The sequence below is a fragment of the Coturnix japonica genome, chromosome 1, assembly GCF_001577835.2.
Source record: "Coturnix japonica isolate 7356 chromosome 1, Coturnix japonica 2.1, whole genome shotgun sequence".
NCBI lineage: Eukaryota > Metazoa > Chordata > Aves > Galliformes > Phasianidae > Coturnix > Coturnix japonica.
Window position 1 is genome coordinate 54,736,249 of NC_029516.1, and position 16,833 is coordinate 54,753,081.

A 16,833-nucleotide genomic window follows, 5' to 3' on the forward strand; every position below is an offset into this window, starting at 1 on the left:
AATAAAGATAGGATCGTCATTCATTTAATTTCCACAACTTTTACTGAGGAAGTAAAACTTATCTGAATAATGACCTGAGTTTTTTCCATGGTTTCCAAACTGCACGTAATCTTGATGATCGACATCTACCAAAGACCTATTCCTAGAAATGCATTTGAAACCAATCACTACATGATATTTCAAAACAAACAGCAAAGCAAAATTCAAAAATCTATTGCAAGAATTATGCAAAAAGTGGGCCATGAGGGTCTTCGTAAGAACTGGGCAAAGTGGAAGCTCTGCTATTTCTGGCAGCTGAATTGTCTTTAGTGATAGAAAACCTGAAGGTGAAAATTTTCTGTATGTCTGTGTGTGTCTGATTTTTCTTCTTTTGTAGTTATAATCTTTGAGGTAAGACAGAGAACAGATGAGTACAGTAGAAATTGCAGGCCTTTACAGCAGCTAAGCAAGTTTAAATTTCCAAGCCTATAGTGAGTAATGAGGCAAAGAGCTGATGCATGTCCTTTTGCTTGGGGAGAGCCTCTCTTTAAAACTTTCTTCCATTCCCCTTGGGGAATCAGGTAGTTTACAGGTTCAGCCAGAGGAAATTTTCCTGTTCCCAATGTATGCAATACTTGTTCATTTATTCATGGCTGACAGATAACCTCCTATGTTTCCCTTCCTTGTCTAAAAACCCATCTTTCCAGAATTGGGGGGAGGGGGGTGAGGGGGGAAATCAAACCAAAACATAGCTATTAGTTTTTAGTCAGGCCTGAATGCTGACAGAAACTGTCCGGTCATTATAAGCACAACAGCGGTGCAAGAAACCCTAGGGGTAGCTTTCTGCTCTGTCATACAGTGTGGCTACATTGGATAATCTTTCTATTCAAATGACTGTCTCATCAGGATACCATAAGCATATATGCAGCAATAACGAGGAGGTTAGTTTTTATTACTGTTGTAAACTGAACTGTGCACCACACTCTAGAAAACAAGGCAACAAGCAGAATCCTCTCCAAAAGTGAGAAAAACTCCCCAGTGACAGAACACCAAGGATGCAGCTTCCAAATGGATAGCAAAGGAGGGAACACAGCAGGTAAAAATGTTTTCTTCCTAAGGGCATTCCAGAGCTCCTCAATTTTTATTTTTTTTTGCTACTGCCTGACCATTTGTGAAAACACAGAGAAAACAGATACTATTTACCAGATGACAAGTGAGAGGAATGGGAGAATTAAAGGTATGCAAGAAAATGTAGGGACGGTGGAGGGCCTGGTTAGGTGCTTTAATGCCTCAGTTAGTTTGGTTCCCCCATACTAATTTCTTTTTTTTTCTTTTTCTCTCTCTCTCTCTCTTTTTTTTTTTTTTTTTTTTTTTTTTTTTTTAAATAAATTGTACAGATGAACATGGGAGAAGTTCATGCTACTTGCTGGAAGCAATTAAGGTAAATTTCCATGGCCCGTGGATTCCACAGACCTTTGAGTGTCCCGCCTCATCCATCATGGGCTAACTTATGGAACCTAACCGTTCCGTGGCAAGACTCTGTAGCCCTTAGAAACTGGTGGCATGTCCTCTGATATTTTCCACGAGAGCGAGAGACATGTTGATTCCATCAGCTTCTTCCTCACGCGATGCCCAAGTGCTCAGGTACAGCCTTGCTATTTCTGAAGATCCTCTTCTCTGTTTTCAGACATCAGACTGCTGTTTCCAAATCCTCATGGGGAACCATTTGGTAATTCTGTCGAGTCTCCAAATAGGAGGCCAGATCTGGATCACCAGCTTGCTGAGCCCTGTCACGAGGAGTCTTACCCTATAATAAATAAACAGGAAGAAAAATTTTTGGCTAACATATTTAGAAGACCAGATGAAAACATGACCCAGAAGAATTACTACAGGAAGGACAGAAGTGGGGCTGATTCTGTACCATGTTCCCAATCAATTAGACTGTTTTGTTGAGTTTTGGTGTATTTTGTGTGTGTGTGTGTGTTTTGTTTGTTTGTTTGTTTGTTTTTGCAGAATATTCTTAGGTTTTAATTTATCCCATACAACTTCTTTCTCCAAGCTTTCATGGAAAGACAGCTGTGGTTAGTGTCACACCAATGAACACAAGGGCAAGTGAGGACAAAAAAGATGGTTAGCCATCCTCACAAAGCAAGTCAGCCACAACAATCAAGCCTCATAGACACTGTGCAATCAAAAAACCGAGGCTCCCCCAGGTGGTCCTTGCCCACAGACCTCTCTTTTGACCACACAAGAGAAGGATGCTGCTGTGCCACGGAGATGCTTCATTCACATCCAACATACCGAATAGTTTGAGGCCAAGCTCTCACTATAGTGAAGATGACCCACACTGGGGACTGAACTGAAGGCACTTGTATTTGTTTGAATCAATACAGTTTTTTAAGTAAAAATGTGTAAAAAGAGCTGTTCCTGGCACACACAGGGAAGCCTCAATCATGCACACAGCGGGGTCGGATGCTGATCAGTCTCGCTTGGCTGAAGTGTTTTATAACTTGTTGACTAGGCTGGGTTACCTTGGAGTCCGTCTTTCTCAGCGAGGCTCCCGCATCCACCAGGAGCTGGCAGATGGCACGATGGCGTTGGCAGGCCGCTTTATGTAACGCTGTCTCACCCCTAGACCAAAGTACAGAAACCAGCAGTGAGACACATCACACTCAGCAGCATTTACAAAACAGAAGGTTCAGTGAACAGAAAGGGATGATGTATTTCTGCAAGGTTGCTTCTTCCTGGCAGAGGCGGACTTGTGCATTCTCCTCCGTGGCACCTACATCCTTTGACTCAGTAAGAAAGCCTGCAGTGCACAAATAGCAGTTGGAGAACTGAGGAGTGGGAAAGAAACAGGCACATTTTTCTGTTCAGAAGCGCAAAAATGTCACATTCCTATCTAACCCGCAGTTCTGCTAACTGCTGCAGAGACAAAGAGGACACTTTATTTCACAGAAGGCTAACCTAGAACAGTATCTTTTCTACCTGCTTTTTCTCACCCGAATCTCATTCTTGGAGGCATGATAGAAAAATCATGCCCATCAAAGCCATGACTGGTACACCTGCTGCCTTGGTTCTGATACCTGCCCATCATGGATGCACAAGAGGAGATCTGTGTTTTTGTTTTGTACTTTTGGACTAGGAAGCTACTGAGGAAGCTTGAACACATGCTTTTCAGAAAAGAAAGCTGAGTAGTAAGTGCAGGTTTATTGCAAAGTTCTTAATTCAGGGTGGGTCTACTTGTAGCAGGATTCTGAGAATGACTGTACTAATGAGGTTAAAGAAGCCAATTCAGCTTTGACTAGAAATAAGAGGAAAGTAGTTTGATCAGCTTGAAGAGGTGTCTGTAGTACTACTGTCAAACAAGTAGGGCAATTACACGCACTCCAAGATGAAAAAATTACCTGTAATAAGGCAGATGCAGTAAAGCATACATTCCCAGAAAGGAATTTCAGTCTCAGTCTATTACAGGGCAAGTTAAATATTAATAGGCAACTTTGTAATCTGTCTATCACTAATGTATGAGTGCTAGATTCAGGAGGGGATGATACCTGTTTCACTCCAAGAATCAAAAGAAAAATTCATGCTAGCAGCTATGGCTTGAACTTTTCATTTTTAAGAGGTGGTGATAGGACAGAGAAGCCCTCATAACTATATTCACTTGCACTTTTATTTCTCCATTATACCACTGTACAAGGAGCAGGAGGTGGTCCATATGGACTTCACCACCTGTGGACTGTCCATAAGTACCCCGTGCAGAACTAACAGAGAATGTTGGTAAAGAAGAGGACATTGTGGGATGGGTAATGAGCAGTACCCCATTACAGTCTGTTGCAATGAGGCAGATGTCAGCAGAGGAGCATTCTGACAAAATGGCATCTGATGTGGAAATGCATATGAAGCAAAGGTGTGTCACCAAATTCCTCCAAAATGGCACCCACTGACATTCATTGACACTTGCTGAACATTTATGGAGACCAATCAGTGGATGTGAGCACAGTGAGATGGTGGGTGGTGTTTGACAGCAGCAATAAGAAAGACAAAATACATTTGGAATTGTCATGCACATTGCTGTGTGTGCAGCACACAGCTTCTTGTTCATTGCTAATGAAATTGTACAGCTAATGGTGGCACCTAGGTTGAAAAGATAGTGTTTTATAGCTGAGAATAGGGTGTTCTTTCATTCTTTTCATGCGTTATATTTTCCATAGAAATAAAGAGAAAGCATAACTTCCACAGATACTTACATATATTATTGTGATACCCTGATTATGCAGAGATTTGGAAACAATTTTTTTTTCTTTTAAGTAATAATAGAACTGATTGAGTTTCTAACTACTTGACAGAAATCTTTGATTGCACAAGTTGAGTCCGTTTAGAACAGATAAGGTAGAGCAACCAGCATTGAATAAGAAAACTCTTGTCCTGACTTGTAATCAGTCCTTCATGTTGATCTTCATTGACTAGATTGTGGAAACATCAAAGCTCAATTCAGAACTTGTATCTTTGTAGAAAGACTTATGAGAAATGGGAAGCAATAGAGAGGAAAAAAATTCTGGAGTTCAAGAATCATTTGTTCTAGGCCTGAAGGCTACATATGTATCATATGTATGTTTTCAGATTTGAAAGTACTTCTGTTTGTTATTTTTTGAAGAGATGTGCCATTTTGAAAAACAAAAGAAGTTGGCTAACATAATACAAATACTGTGAAGAGCAGACATTGTAGACTGTACTTACGTTTCACTGTCTGTCATGTCCAGTAATTCAGATGGACCTGCAAAAGACAGTCAAATATGTTATATAGCATTTGTTTGCATATGAAAATGCACATATGCAATATGTAAAAGAAAACAACACCTCAGTTAGCACAGATATGCCAAACTTCAAGGTAACATTTGCTTGCACAAACCCTTGCACTAGCAAAATTCTGAATGCACAGTCACTGCTGGAGTCTCAGTGCCAGGGAATAGCAGCTTCTAAATTATACTGGGAATGAATATTCATGGCATTTATTTTCTCACTCTTCACCTTGCTCAATTAAGTGGTTCACATAAGCAGAGCACATTGGAAATGCTGATATAATGGAAACCCTGATATATTGCAAGTTAAAATCTATTGTTAGTACTAGAGGGAAAATGTCATTAAGAAGTTGAAATTAGCCAAATTCTGTCCTGAATGACATCCCTGTGCTACTCTATTTAACAGCACTATACAGAATGTAGATCAGGGTGGAATATTCCCAGCAGTCTTTATATTGATATGCAAATCCTGTACTCAACTGGTCAGCAATGATCAGGAAAGTAAAGTTAAGCAAAATAGAAAAGTTTTTTGTTAAGTGTGACAAAAAAGAAAAAAGAAAAAAAATCATTTTGTTGATGTGTTTTTGTTCTTGACATTCACTACAGGCAGATGTCTACAGCAGCAAATTCCATCACTGAATTACAGTAATAGGGAAAAGCTAGGATTTGGATAGCATTTGAAATAAGAACTTTTCCTTATTATTCTTCTCTCCACTGCTGTGGAGCATAGTACCAGATGGTATGGGGCATTTAGCATGGGGAATAGTGAAACTTTACAGAAATTTTTCTTCTTTTGCATGAATATTTCTTTTCACACTTTGACTTTCAAATTCAAGCATCCTCAAGAGCTTATGGCAAATCTCACCTGAAACTGAGGAATTTCACACTATTTACTTACAAAGGCCTGCACACAACCTCTTTTCACTTCTTTTACTGAGTATATGTTGAAGAGGAGCAGAGCAGTCCATCACTCCCTCACTCCTTTTATAACATATGCGTGCAGTATGTTTGAGAGAGTTGGTTGCCATGGCTTCTGGAACTGCAAATAGCTCCTTCCCTTCATCTTCTACCGTGAGAAAGAGGTGGTCAAAAAGGTAGCATGCCTAGAACCCAGTGCACAGAGCACTGCATACCTACTGCAGCAGTTCTCCAAGCTCATTAGCTACTCTCCTAGCTCTCCTAATTCTCAACAGCATTTTCACTTAGCAGTTGTGGGTTTACTGCTCCCCATCCAAAAGAAGCATAATCACAACCTACAAATTCCTGTAATCACGGAAGGATACAGAAGTCATAGCAGAATTCCCTTGTTGAGAAAAAAACATCTAAGAATCTAACAATAAAAAACAAACAACAATGACAACAAAAGCAAACCAAACCAAACAACCAACAACTAGATGAATAATATCTCTCAGGACTAAAGAAAATCATGTTACTTCAAAAATAAAGGTTTGATAAGCCATTTCCCATGGCTTGCTCCAATACTACCTCCCAGAGAAAGGTACAAGGAATGACCTGCAGTGTTAACTTAGTAATAGAGTGTTTCTGCTCATAGAGGGGACGACAAAGGTTGTGGTGTGATGTAGCAAAGTATCTGAACTGAACTGGCTGCATTGGGCACACTCTTGCTCAAGTAAGAACAGAAAAAAGAGAGGGAAATTAGAAGAATGTGATCTGAGAGAACATAAGTGCTGGAACAGAGTATGTCTGATGAGAAAGAAACCCAGGAAAATGGAAAACTGGTCAGAACAGGAGCCAAGTACTGAGGACTGAGTAAGCAGTCTATGAGTATGAACCTAAACAGGTGCCTGGTACATCCTACCAGTGCACATGGGAGCTCTTCAGCAAACTATTCCAAACAAAACATCCAGTGGGAGCAACCTGACTCCACCCCGGTCAGACTTAAGGCTAAATATTGCAGTTAATCAATTTATAGCATGACATGGTGCCAGGATTCATTCATATTATTCTCTTCAGCTTATCTCTAAAACTATATGGTCCCAACTCACATTCAATCTGAGTTGTTTCCTTTGTTTCTCATTTATTTTGCTTGTGCTTTTCTTAAACCACATCACGCTCTCCTCCTAATTCCCTTTCCACTCTGTTTTGCACCTCATTTTTACATCAGTCTCCCTGGCGCTGCCAACCGACCATTCCAAATCCCCCTCTGCCCTGGGACAAAAGCTGCACAGATGTGGGAAGGGCTGGCACTGGGAAAGCTAACGGCAATGTCATCCTGACCCAGCAGGGAGGCGGCTGTTTTACTCCAGGACAAGAGGCAAAGAAAGAAAAGGAGACCAAGGCGCAGAGAGAAAGAGGACAAAATAACCCCATAGAAATCCGGAAGGGAAATGCATGAGTGAGATTTCTATCAAGGAAAACAGCAGGGGGGGAAATAAAAACAAAAGATAGAAATGTGTGGAGAGGTAGAGGGAGAAAAAAAAAAAAGAGAGGGAGAGAGAGAGAGCGAGACTTGGGGACTAAAGAATTGCAGGATGGGGACAGGGGGGAGAAGTTTGCTTGAAAGGAGCTGAAAAGCATGACACACTGAGGGGAAGCCCAGCTGAGATCACTTTCTTTCCTTCACATCTCCAATAAACTGTCTGTGTAGAATTATTAACTTTTTCGTTCTTTCCTTCTGCCTCCTTTCACTCCACCAAAGCCCCTCTCTAATTTCTCAGGCCAAGCTGGGGACAGGAGGAGGCAAGAGAAGGAGACACTAGAAAGCAGCTGCTCTTTAGCTGAGTTCATTACAACATAAAAGAGAGGCAAAAGGAGGCATTTCCAAAATATACAGCACCATGCAGTCCAAAAGGCCTCCAAGACTGCAACATACCCTGCCCTCTCCAGTGGAGGCAGTTACAGCTACCCACAGGAGACCCACAGTTATTAACACTTGCCAGACCCTAGTCCTGTCAGTCCCTCCCTTCGTGGAACTGGGGAAGAAGTGAATTTGTTTATAACAGTAATGTCTTCCACTAGCAGCATTTCTGGGAGTTCATCTGTCAAAATCCTCCTTGGTTAATAATTTAATTAAGGTTTTGATATATAGAACAAAAGTGGATATGGCTCATTACTCTCAAAGAGGGAATATTTTTAAAGTAACAGCCACTTGCAAAAGTAGAACTATTTCAGGTCTCCCCCCAACTTTGCACTCCTCATTTCTACCTGATGTGAAGATTATCAGTGTCAGTTTTGGACTACTAGTGTCTTTTGGCTCTAGATTTCTATTGTAACTTGTCATGTGGTCCAATAATGGGAAGATGCCTTCCATTTTAACTATCTCTCACTCACGTTAACCTCAAATTTAGGAAACCTAGAAAACAAAATAGCCTATTTTATACTTTGTGCCTTCTAGGAAATTTGAGCTATTTAATACTTAGGCATCTCACAGATGTTCTCCTACTATAAAACATTCTGCAAATCTAGAGCTATCAGTGAATGTCAGAGAAACTCAATCTCTGACAGACTTTGTCCCCAACATAGATCTCTGTCACAGAGCAAAACAAACAAACAAAGCAGCCCTATGATAATAACAACAAATGTATTCTCTTGTTTATTAGAGGATGTTATCTAGTGGAGCAAGGACACTGAGGACAGAGGTCACAAAGATGTTCATGCATGGACTAACTATTCCACCAGAAGTTTCCAACACAAACTCTTAAGTAATTTTAAGTAATGTTCTGTTGAAAACTGACATTCCTTAGATTAACTACAGAACTCTTGCATGTCTTTTGAGCTTCTAGAGAAGAAGATATGTCTTGGATTACTTGTCTTCAATAACTGTTATAAACAGTTCAGAGCTTCCAGATGAAGATTTCAAATCAAGTTTCCAAGTATGGGCAATGATTTAGGAGATCCTTTTCTAACTGAGATTCTTAAGCATTCTCTACTGGTTTTGTGGATGAAATAAACAGTTAACTTCTTTTTTTAATGTGTAAGCACTGGGGCGTGAGATAGTTGACTGCAGCAAAAAACAGATGTTGTTCTGATACCTACTGAGTTTGGCCCTCAGTTTCTTGCTAAGTGTTTCTCAGCCCAGCTATAGACAGATCTTAAAAGGTGACCCCCTCAATAGAAGAAAAAGACCCTTAACTTATGAAGGCTTCTTAAACAATGTGTAGGCCTGTGTATCTTCCCCACATGCATAGGAAATGGAGAGAAATTGTTTTGAAGGAACAGCAACCAACACGATTATTCCTTCAGCAGTAAGCAGCTGTTCTAACACCTACTACACTGCAGCTGTTCTAACACCTACTACATTGCTGCCTCAGCTTCTATTCCAGGCTCACGCTAGTCCACTGATAAGTATCACAGCAATCTCTTTGTTTGACGGGTTATTTTCTGCCCCTAACATCTGAAATCATTTTGATCAAGATCACAGTGTAATCTCTCATATTAATATCTCTGCATATTTGCAGAAAGCCTAAAGCCATCACCACAAAGGACAGCACAACACCATTTCCTCTCCTTCACAATCTCAGTGTTATGCCTGCGGTGTGTTTGCTGGGGGATTTACCACTCCTGTACCACATTTAATTTACCCCAGTAGCTTCACACCAGATAGCTAACAATCATTTTTTTGTTGCTGTTGGTCACAGTTTGAACTACATTTAGAAGATTTTCTCTGTGATTAATAATAGATTTCCTGTGCTGTGTTCTGGAGAGTATTTTGCTGTGGAGCACTTATTAATGTTAACCATCTCTAGTCAAGTGTTCTTGATAAACTCTATGACAGACAAACTATGGGGGAATTAGAGATGGACAAAAATAATGGCCAGAAGAAGAGCAAGATCCATTTCTATCAAGGGTGTCTATCAGCCGAAATGAGAAGATAGATACAGGGAAAGCCTTAGATATCAGTAGTGTTGCATAGGGTCTCATACACTAATTATTACTGAGCAGATGCCAGGTGCCAGAGAACACAACATAAAAACAAGGACATTATGATGATGATTCAGCAAGAGAGCTTGTTTGTGACTGAGAATTGCCCAGGGTAGAAATGAGATTCATTAATTGCTTGGTGGGAGAAAAGAGGAGGCCCCTATTAGAGCATTGTCCCATGCACTCTCTGATCCCCAGAGAATGTTAAACAAACAATGCATTTGGAGAAGCCCAGAGGACATATGTCTGGAAAGCTGCAAAAGCTTCCTGTCATCCTTGGGGACAGAAGGGGGAGAGAGGAACTGAGCTGACATTCGCTCAACCTTCTGGTTTGTCTTTGTCTAACTGTCCGTAATCCCCTACATTTCTCTATTCACTTCAAAAATTCCCATGGATTTCCTGCTCACATCCTCACCAGCTTAAATGATCTCATTTTAAACCCTCGTTGAAAGAATGGTAACTGGGTCAGTGTGTAATTTAAGGTATGTGTGCCTAAGAAAAGTTTTGGAGAGGCATCCATGAGAGTGAAGTGGCACCGGTCATGTGCACCAGGAGAAAAAAAACAGAAAGGGTAAGAGGATTAAGTGAAATTATGTCTATCTAGAGAATTTAGAGGCACACATATGGATATTTTATGATATTTTGAAGGGCAGGCCTTGGTGTGAATTTGGAATTACAGAGATTTGACTCTCAGAGAATTTGACTGGGCTCCTGTTGCCAGATCGGAAGGATATGAGTCGTCTTCTACAGGCCTTGCATGTTACCAATGGACCCATGCAGATGTCCTGGATATCCAAGAGCAAATTATGTTGAACAGTTATGTTTAGATAAACAAATAAAGTACACAGGTAACTAATTGTAAACTGGGTCACATGCTTGGCTCCAATGACTACTTTGACTACTGTAGGTACTTAAACCTACTATGTCACCCTGTATGTAAAATCCTAAACTTTAGGATTAGACAAGCTGAAGCCAAATCTCCCCCCAACTAAAACTAGTGTCAACAAATGGATTATTGCCTCCTGATTTACTCTGTGTAGTGCTTTTTTTCTTCTCTCTGTGAAATTTTTGTAGCAACTTTCAGGCATTAGCTAATACATTATAATTGCCAGAGACAGTCTCCATGTTTGTGAACACTGATGCTGTTACAGCCTATATAATTTTCCAGCAATCAGTGAACAAAATCACAGTAGTTTGAACAGGCAGAAAGTCCTAAATACTGCTAACTCAAACATATGCAAACATGTGAATTCTTACAAAGCCCATGCAAGCATGCCTGCAATTCTATTATTGACAAAGATTAAAAAGAGTCTAAAGGTGAAAACTGAAATGGCAAGATCACAGCATACAAATATAAATATTTTAAATGGATATCATAAGTTTTTGTTATAATGTGGTCTTAAGAAAAAAGGAGACAAACTATTGGAAGGAAACTAGGCAAATCCAGTCTAGAAACAAATGTGTGGCTTCCTAACCATTATTATTAAATACTGAAATAATATCAATGGCAGGAGGGACTTTCCATTTCTATTAATGATTTTACACAGTCTAGATGCTTTCTACAACACATGCTCTAACAGGAAAACAATTTAATTCCACAGAGTCTCATGACAGAGAGCAAACTACAGCATCACACTGGGTCTCCACAGCATCACAACTGATGGAACTGTGAAAATATCCATTCTCCTCAAAACCTATAATTATTTACATTTCCCTTCATCTGGAGGCATCACTGTCATTGCCATTCCTAGTCTACTGCTTATGTCTGCTGCAAGTGAACATCTGGCTAAGGGTGATGACAATGAGTGAGGATGCTCCCAGCCATACTGAGCTGTGTGGTTTTACCTGGCTGACACACTTGGCTGCAGTACAGCTCTCTGTAGGTTTGCACACTGACTCACCATGTTCCAGGATATACTTCACAATCTCGCCATGCCCACTCTTGGCAGCGTGGTGCAACAAGGAGCCATGATCAGGTCCTTGGATTAGCAAATTGGCTCCTTTTTTACAGCATTCTATGAACTAGGAAAGAAAAACACACACATACCCATAAAGAAGGATAATGCAGGAGAAGCGGAAAAACAGATATGCAGGCAAATCATGTATTAATTTCCGCAGGAGATCAGTACAACAATGCAATGCAATGAAATATAATATTACATTAAATCCAGCTTTTAGCCCCCAATGAAAAAAAATATATATATCTTAAACGAGAAGCATTGACAATTATATGGGTTAACAAGAGCAGATCATATTTCCTGAACAATGAGACATTGCTGCTGTATGGGTGGTGAATTATTGCTTGCTATAAATGCTTGCAAAAACACTTCCAGTGAAGCTGTAAGGAAATTTAAAAATATATGTATTTGATAGAAAATTTTGGCTTATCTCCTGAAAATTCCACGGGTTTTTTTTGGTTTTTTTTTTTGGGTTTTTTGTGTTTTTTTTTTAATCAGTAAAGGAAGCAGAGCAAAAGTAAATGCTTTCTGACTAAACCAGAAAACTCTGACTTAGAAATCCACAGGGAGCTGGATTTGAGCTGCCATAGATCTTCCTTCTCACATTCTCCCTCTTATTCAGAGCCCTCTGAGAGGGGAGCACTATTCAGAATAAGGACAGGGAACATCCACCGGTCAGTTCTCAAATTTGCTGTAAAGTCTGTTCCTGTAATACAGATTATTGCAGAAAAGATGGAGTAATAGGTGGCAGTGAGACACATTATTTATGACACAAGACAACTGAAGAAGGACAAGTTTCCTTGTCAAAGCAAACTAAGGCAAAAAGCTTCCAAGAAGCAGAAACTGAACAATATTTTTATGACTGCTTGTTTGAGGAACATTCCCTAGATGCTGCAGCTACTGCGCTAGGGGAGAAGGAATGGAAGGTACCTCTGCAGGCCAAGGTTTGCCCTAACATTTTTATGAATGGTTCCAAGCAGGCTTTTTGCAGATAGTATTGAAATCATTAATCACACTCCTCATCCAAATTCAGGGACATGTTTGCAAACCCCTATTTGGCTGCTGACACACACAGACTGGATAGGTGTCAGGCACGGAACTTTAGACTTTGAGAAAAGGCTTTTTAACATGGACGCCTTTTCCTACCAAAGCAAGGTACCAAAACTTGACCATACCAAAACACTATTGATTTTGAAACATCTATCAGACAGTAAGGCATTAAACCGAGTTTAATTCTACCTGGCCTGTGGTTGCCTAGGAAGATGTTAAAATGTCTCTAACAACTCTAGTTGCTTGGCCACCAACATCACTGCAATAAAACATCTTTTACTGTGTAAAGCTGCATCAGAACTATGCTGTTGCTTAGTGCTGCATCTGCCAGTACAGTGATTTACTTATTGATAATTGACACAGTGCTCTGTACAGCGCACTATGGACCCTGGGCTGAATGGTGCTGCCTAACACCAGATCCTATTCACTCAATTTTCACACCTCACCTGACTGATGTGCTCCCTAATACTCAGGGTTTCCTGGAAAGGCTGTAAAATGGCATTTGACAGCAGACCCTACAGCAGTCCGTTTATGTTTTGAGCAGAGGTGTGAGATAATTTACAGCATATCAAACCTTCAAGTAGCTGTGGAAACATGGACACTCAGTGCTCTGTGCTTACCTTCAGCAGATCACCAGCTATGACTGCCTGTAAAAGAGCTGCAAAAGACAAACAGAAAGTTAATATTATGTGGAAAGCATACTGTATATGGCCTCACAGCTGAGAACACATCTCACAGTATGCACACAACAGATGCTTCAATCTGCTTGCATCCTCATATACCATTAAAACTGGTGAGGACCCTGGACTGACATGCTGAGAAGGGAGAAAGAAGACTACACATGTTGTATGAATGCCGTATGGACACTGAACCATTATTTCCAATGCTGCTCTGGAACTGCGTTTTTTTGTCTGAAGTTTTGCTTTGTGGCACTTCAGAGATTTTTCAGCAGAGGACTGAGCTGACTCCCTGGCACCTAAGCTATAGCTGAGGACATTAGTGCCAAACACAGAGAACCTGAAATTCCCACACACTGCTTGGACTGTGGGACTGATGGTGAAGTGGTCATTCAGCATCAAATACACTGGGAGTCCAAAGCCATAGAAAAAAGAGAGGCAAATCAGAGATTTCTTAATATTTATTTGCGTTGTAAGAACATCTTGCCCTGCCAGAAGTCAGTAAGTCCCACTAATTTAGTAGGCAGAATCAAACACAGGGCAGGAGCCAGTTCCCACCCTTTTAGCTTTGGTAATTTAAACAGACACAGGCAGAAAAGGGGAAAAAGAAAGGCACAGTGAACAAAGAATCACAACAAGGCAGGGAAGAGCTGTGAAGAGAGCCCAGGTCTACTTACGGCCACAACTGTGTCCTAAGCGCATTAGAAAGAAGAGGGAAGACAAGAGCCTGAGACTCTGTATTGTCCAGTGTTTAGTCTGCTGTTTATTGTCCAGTGTTTAGTCTACTGTTGACTAGTACTCTGCAACAGTACTAGTCAACAGCAAGTAACTATCCTTTTCCCTCCTTCTCACTATTATAACTTTTATAGTAAATATATGAATAATCTTTCTGGGAAAGCAGTTTTTCTGTTTGCATCGCAAAAAGCATTAAACATTTGCCTTAGTTCATACTATTCCAAGAGTGTCAAGACCCATTTCTGCCTGCAAGTCTAGACAGTGCAATCAGGTTAAGCATTTGCTGAAGTGCCATCCTTGATATAATGATGCCAACAGCTCACATAGGGAAGAACAAGGGAGAAGGAAAACCATACTAAGGACTTGTATCTGCAAAATGACACACATGAAACTGCACGGTGTGAGTTCCATGAGGAGTTTGTTACAACTCCAGAAGTGATAGGGCAGAAGAGGAAGAGTATGCAAAGACAGCTCAACAACAGTTCCTGTCTTTGAAAACACCAAGACTTCTACACATTTTTCAGTTATCCCAGTGACACCTGATGCCCTAGACTCAGAGCAATAAGAAAAGCAAAAATTCAGTCTAGCTAAGTTCTCATTCAGGAAAGGAGGAACTGCAACCACAGGTATTCCTTGTAACACTGGATTTAGGGCAGTCCTACAGTGATCACAGGTTAAACTAAGTTTAGTAAATCCCCTGGTGTCTGTGGGGACCAGGGGGACCAGGGCACTCTGCTTTGAGGAATGGAAGACTTCAAACACCAGCAAGTAGGATAATGAACTGGAAAAATACATTTGTGTCTTTTCTTTAGACTTCATTTTCAGTGGGGTACAGTTATCTTATTTTTTCCCCGGTAATTCTAGTACTGGCTCTGCCCAATTTAATGCAAGAACAGAATGTGGCCCTTGTGCCACTCAGTTCATCTTTTTTTTTTTCCTTTTTTTTTTTTTTTTTGGTCCTTATTCACAGATCGGATCTCAGTTATTGTGTGGGCTGCTGCAGTCTGGGCTTGTTTAACTATTCTGCTCTCCTCACACATGCAGAAATGAACTGGTGACACCAACTTTTCATTACCATTTACATTCAGTATTTTAAGATATGGTTGCATTAAAATTATGTAAGAGACAGAAATACATTTTTTTCATGCAAATTAGAGCTGCTAGTTGAGGTTATAATTCAGAAAAGCTAGGAGACCCAGTAAAAACTGTGAAGTCAAAAGAAAAGCCTTTAAATCCATGGCAAGTCTTCTGCATCGAGTACACATAACCAGAGGTTTTCCTGGTGATGTTAGGATAAAACAGCTTTAAAACACATTAAACAAAAATAAAACAATCTCTTTTTTCTATGCCTCCAATCCAGCTAAGCATTTAGGTAGGTGCTTAGCTTTGAGCTAATCACATTTTTTTTACCAAGCCTACCTGCAAACAATTTTAAGTACCTGTTGCATAAATGAATGCTTTATAGATCAACAGAATCAGCTGGCAAAACAAGTAGATGAAACCACAGTAAAATAATTCTGCACAGTAAGCCACAATGCTGAAAGACTTAGAAGCTGTAGAACTAGATGTGGAGAAAGATTCTTCAGAATAGAGCTCACTTTTGTATACACTTACAAATATTGCTTAGTACACTAACTAGGTAAACTCAAATGGGACTGGTGGGCATACTCAGGAGGAAGAGCCTCAGGGCAAAATTTATCTGGCTGTAGAAGAGGTGGTTAAAACGAGTAAGCAGATGGCAGTGATAAGAGAGCTGAATGAGAAACTGGACAAAAACAGTTAACATGCAATACCAAGCTATCTTAAAATTAAAGTCACTAAAGTAAGAATTTTTTTTTTTTTTTTTTTTTTTTTTTGTCTTCTGAGCAACACTGCACCACTGGTGTAACATATAGCATGAATGATGCAATTGTTTTATATCATAAAATAACTTCATGTCTTAAAGATGCTTCAAAATCTACTTAATTTTAAAAATATTTAAATCAGACCTTTTTTTTTCTCAGCTTCTTGTCAGACAAGTATATTTCATGACTAATAGAAATGTTTTATTACTCTTTTCTTTTTTTCTTTTTCTTTTTCTGCAAGCAGATTTATTACTGATGAAATGTGACACCTTGACAAGACTCAGAATCAAGACTCTGTCCATATAACTAGGCTGTCATGGTGCTAGACACCCTAGGCTGCCTTCTCAGCAAAGTTTAACTCTCTCTATGGCTACATCACTACACATAGACCCTAACCCATCTCCGTACCACCACCAGTCACTCTGCTGAAACGCCCAGCAAATGTAAATCACTGCTGAGGTGATGGATCTTGACAGAGTTGCTTCACCTGCCAGGATATGGACAGCCAGAAACATGGATCATATATGAAACAGCTGCTGGAGAGCAGTAACTTTGGGTCTCCACTGGATGAATTTTGACACCTGGTTCTAATCACCCCTTGGCCAATTTAAATCACCAGCTTGGCCACTTTACAAATAAAACTAAAACAAAACACACAGATGACTTATAAAGTAAGTGTGTAATCCACTAACTGGGGGGGGAAGGGGAAGGAAAAAAAAAATGAAAGAAGGAAAGGAGAAAAAAAAAAGCTACATTTAAAAGACACATTTGAATTCTGGTAATTCTGGAAACTAGCGCAGCTTTCTCTTTGTACTCAGAACCGGTGAGGCCACACCTCAACTACTTTCTTGGTCCTTCACTACAAGACATTGAGGACCTGGAGCATGTCCAGAGAAGGGCAACAGAG

The 16,833-nt window shown here is 40.1% G+C and overlaps 1 protein-coding gene across 6 annotated transcripts in view; it reads right to left on the bottom strand.

Moving 5' to 3' along the window:
* Positions 1 to 910: 910 nt before the first annotated feature.
* Positions 911 to 16,833, bottom strand: part of DGKI (diacylglycerol kinase iota) — a 199,526-nt gene continuing 183,603 nt past the window's right edge. For all 6 annotated transcript variants that reach the window (XM_032445600.1, XM_032445592.1, XM_015866633.2 and 3 more), the window contains 5 exons: positions 13,291 to 13,328; positions 11,564 to 11,684; positions 4,720 to 4,756; positions 2,511 to 2,610; positions 911 to 1,786 (listed from right to left, as the gene is read on the bottom strand). In XM_032445600.1, the coding sequence (XP_032301491.1) occupies positions 1,670 to 1,786; positions 2,511 to 2,610; positions 4,720 to 4,756; positions 11,564 to 11,684; positions 13,291 to 13,328 (413 nt within the window). In that variant the 3' untranslated portion in view covers positions 911 to 1,669. The remainder of the gene's footprint in view (positions 1,787 to 2,510; positions 2,611 to 4,719; positions 4,757 to 11,563; positions 11,685 to 13,290; positions 13,329 to 16,833) is intronic.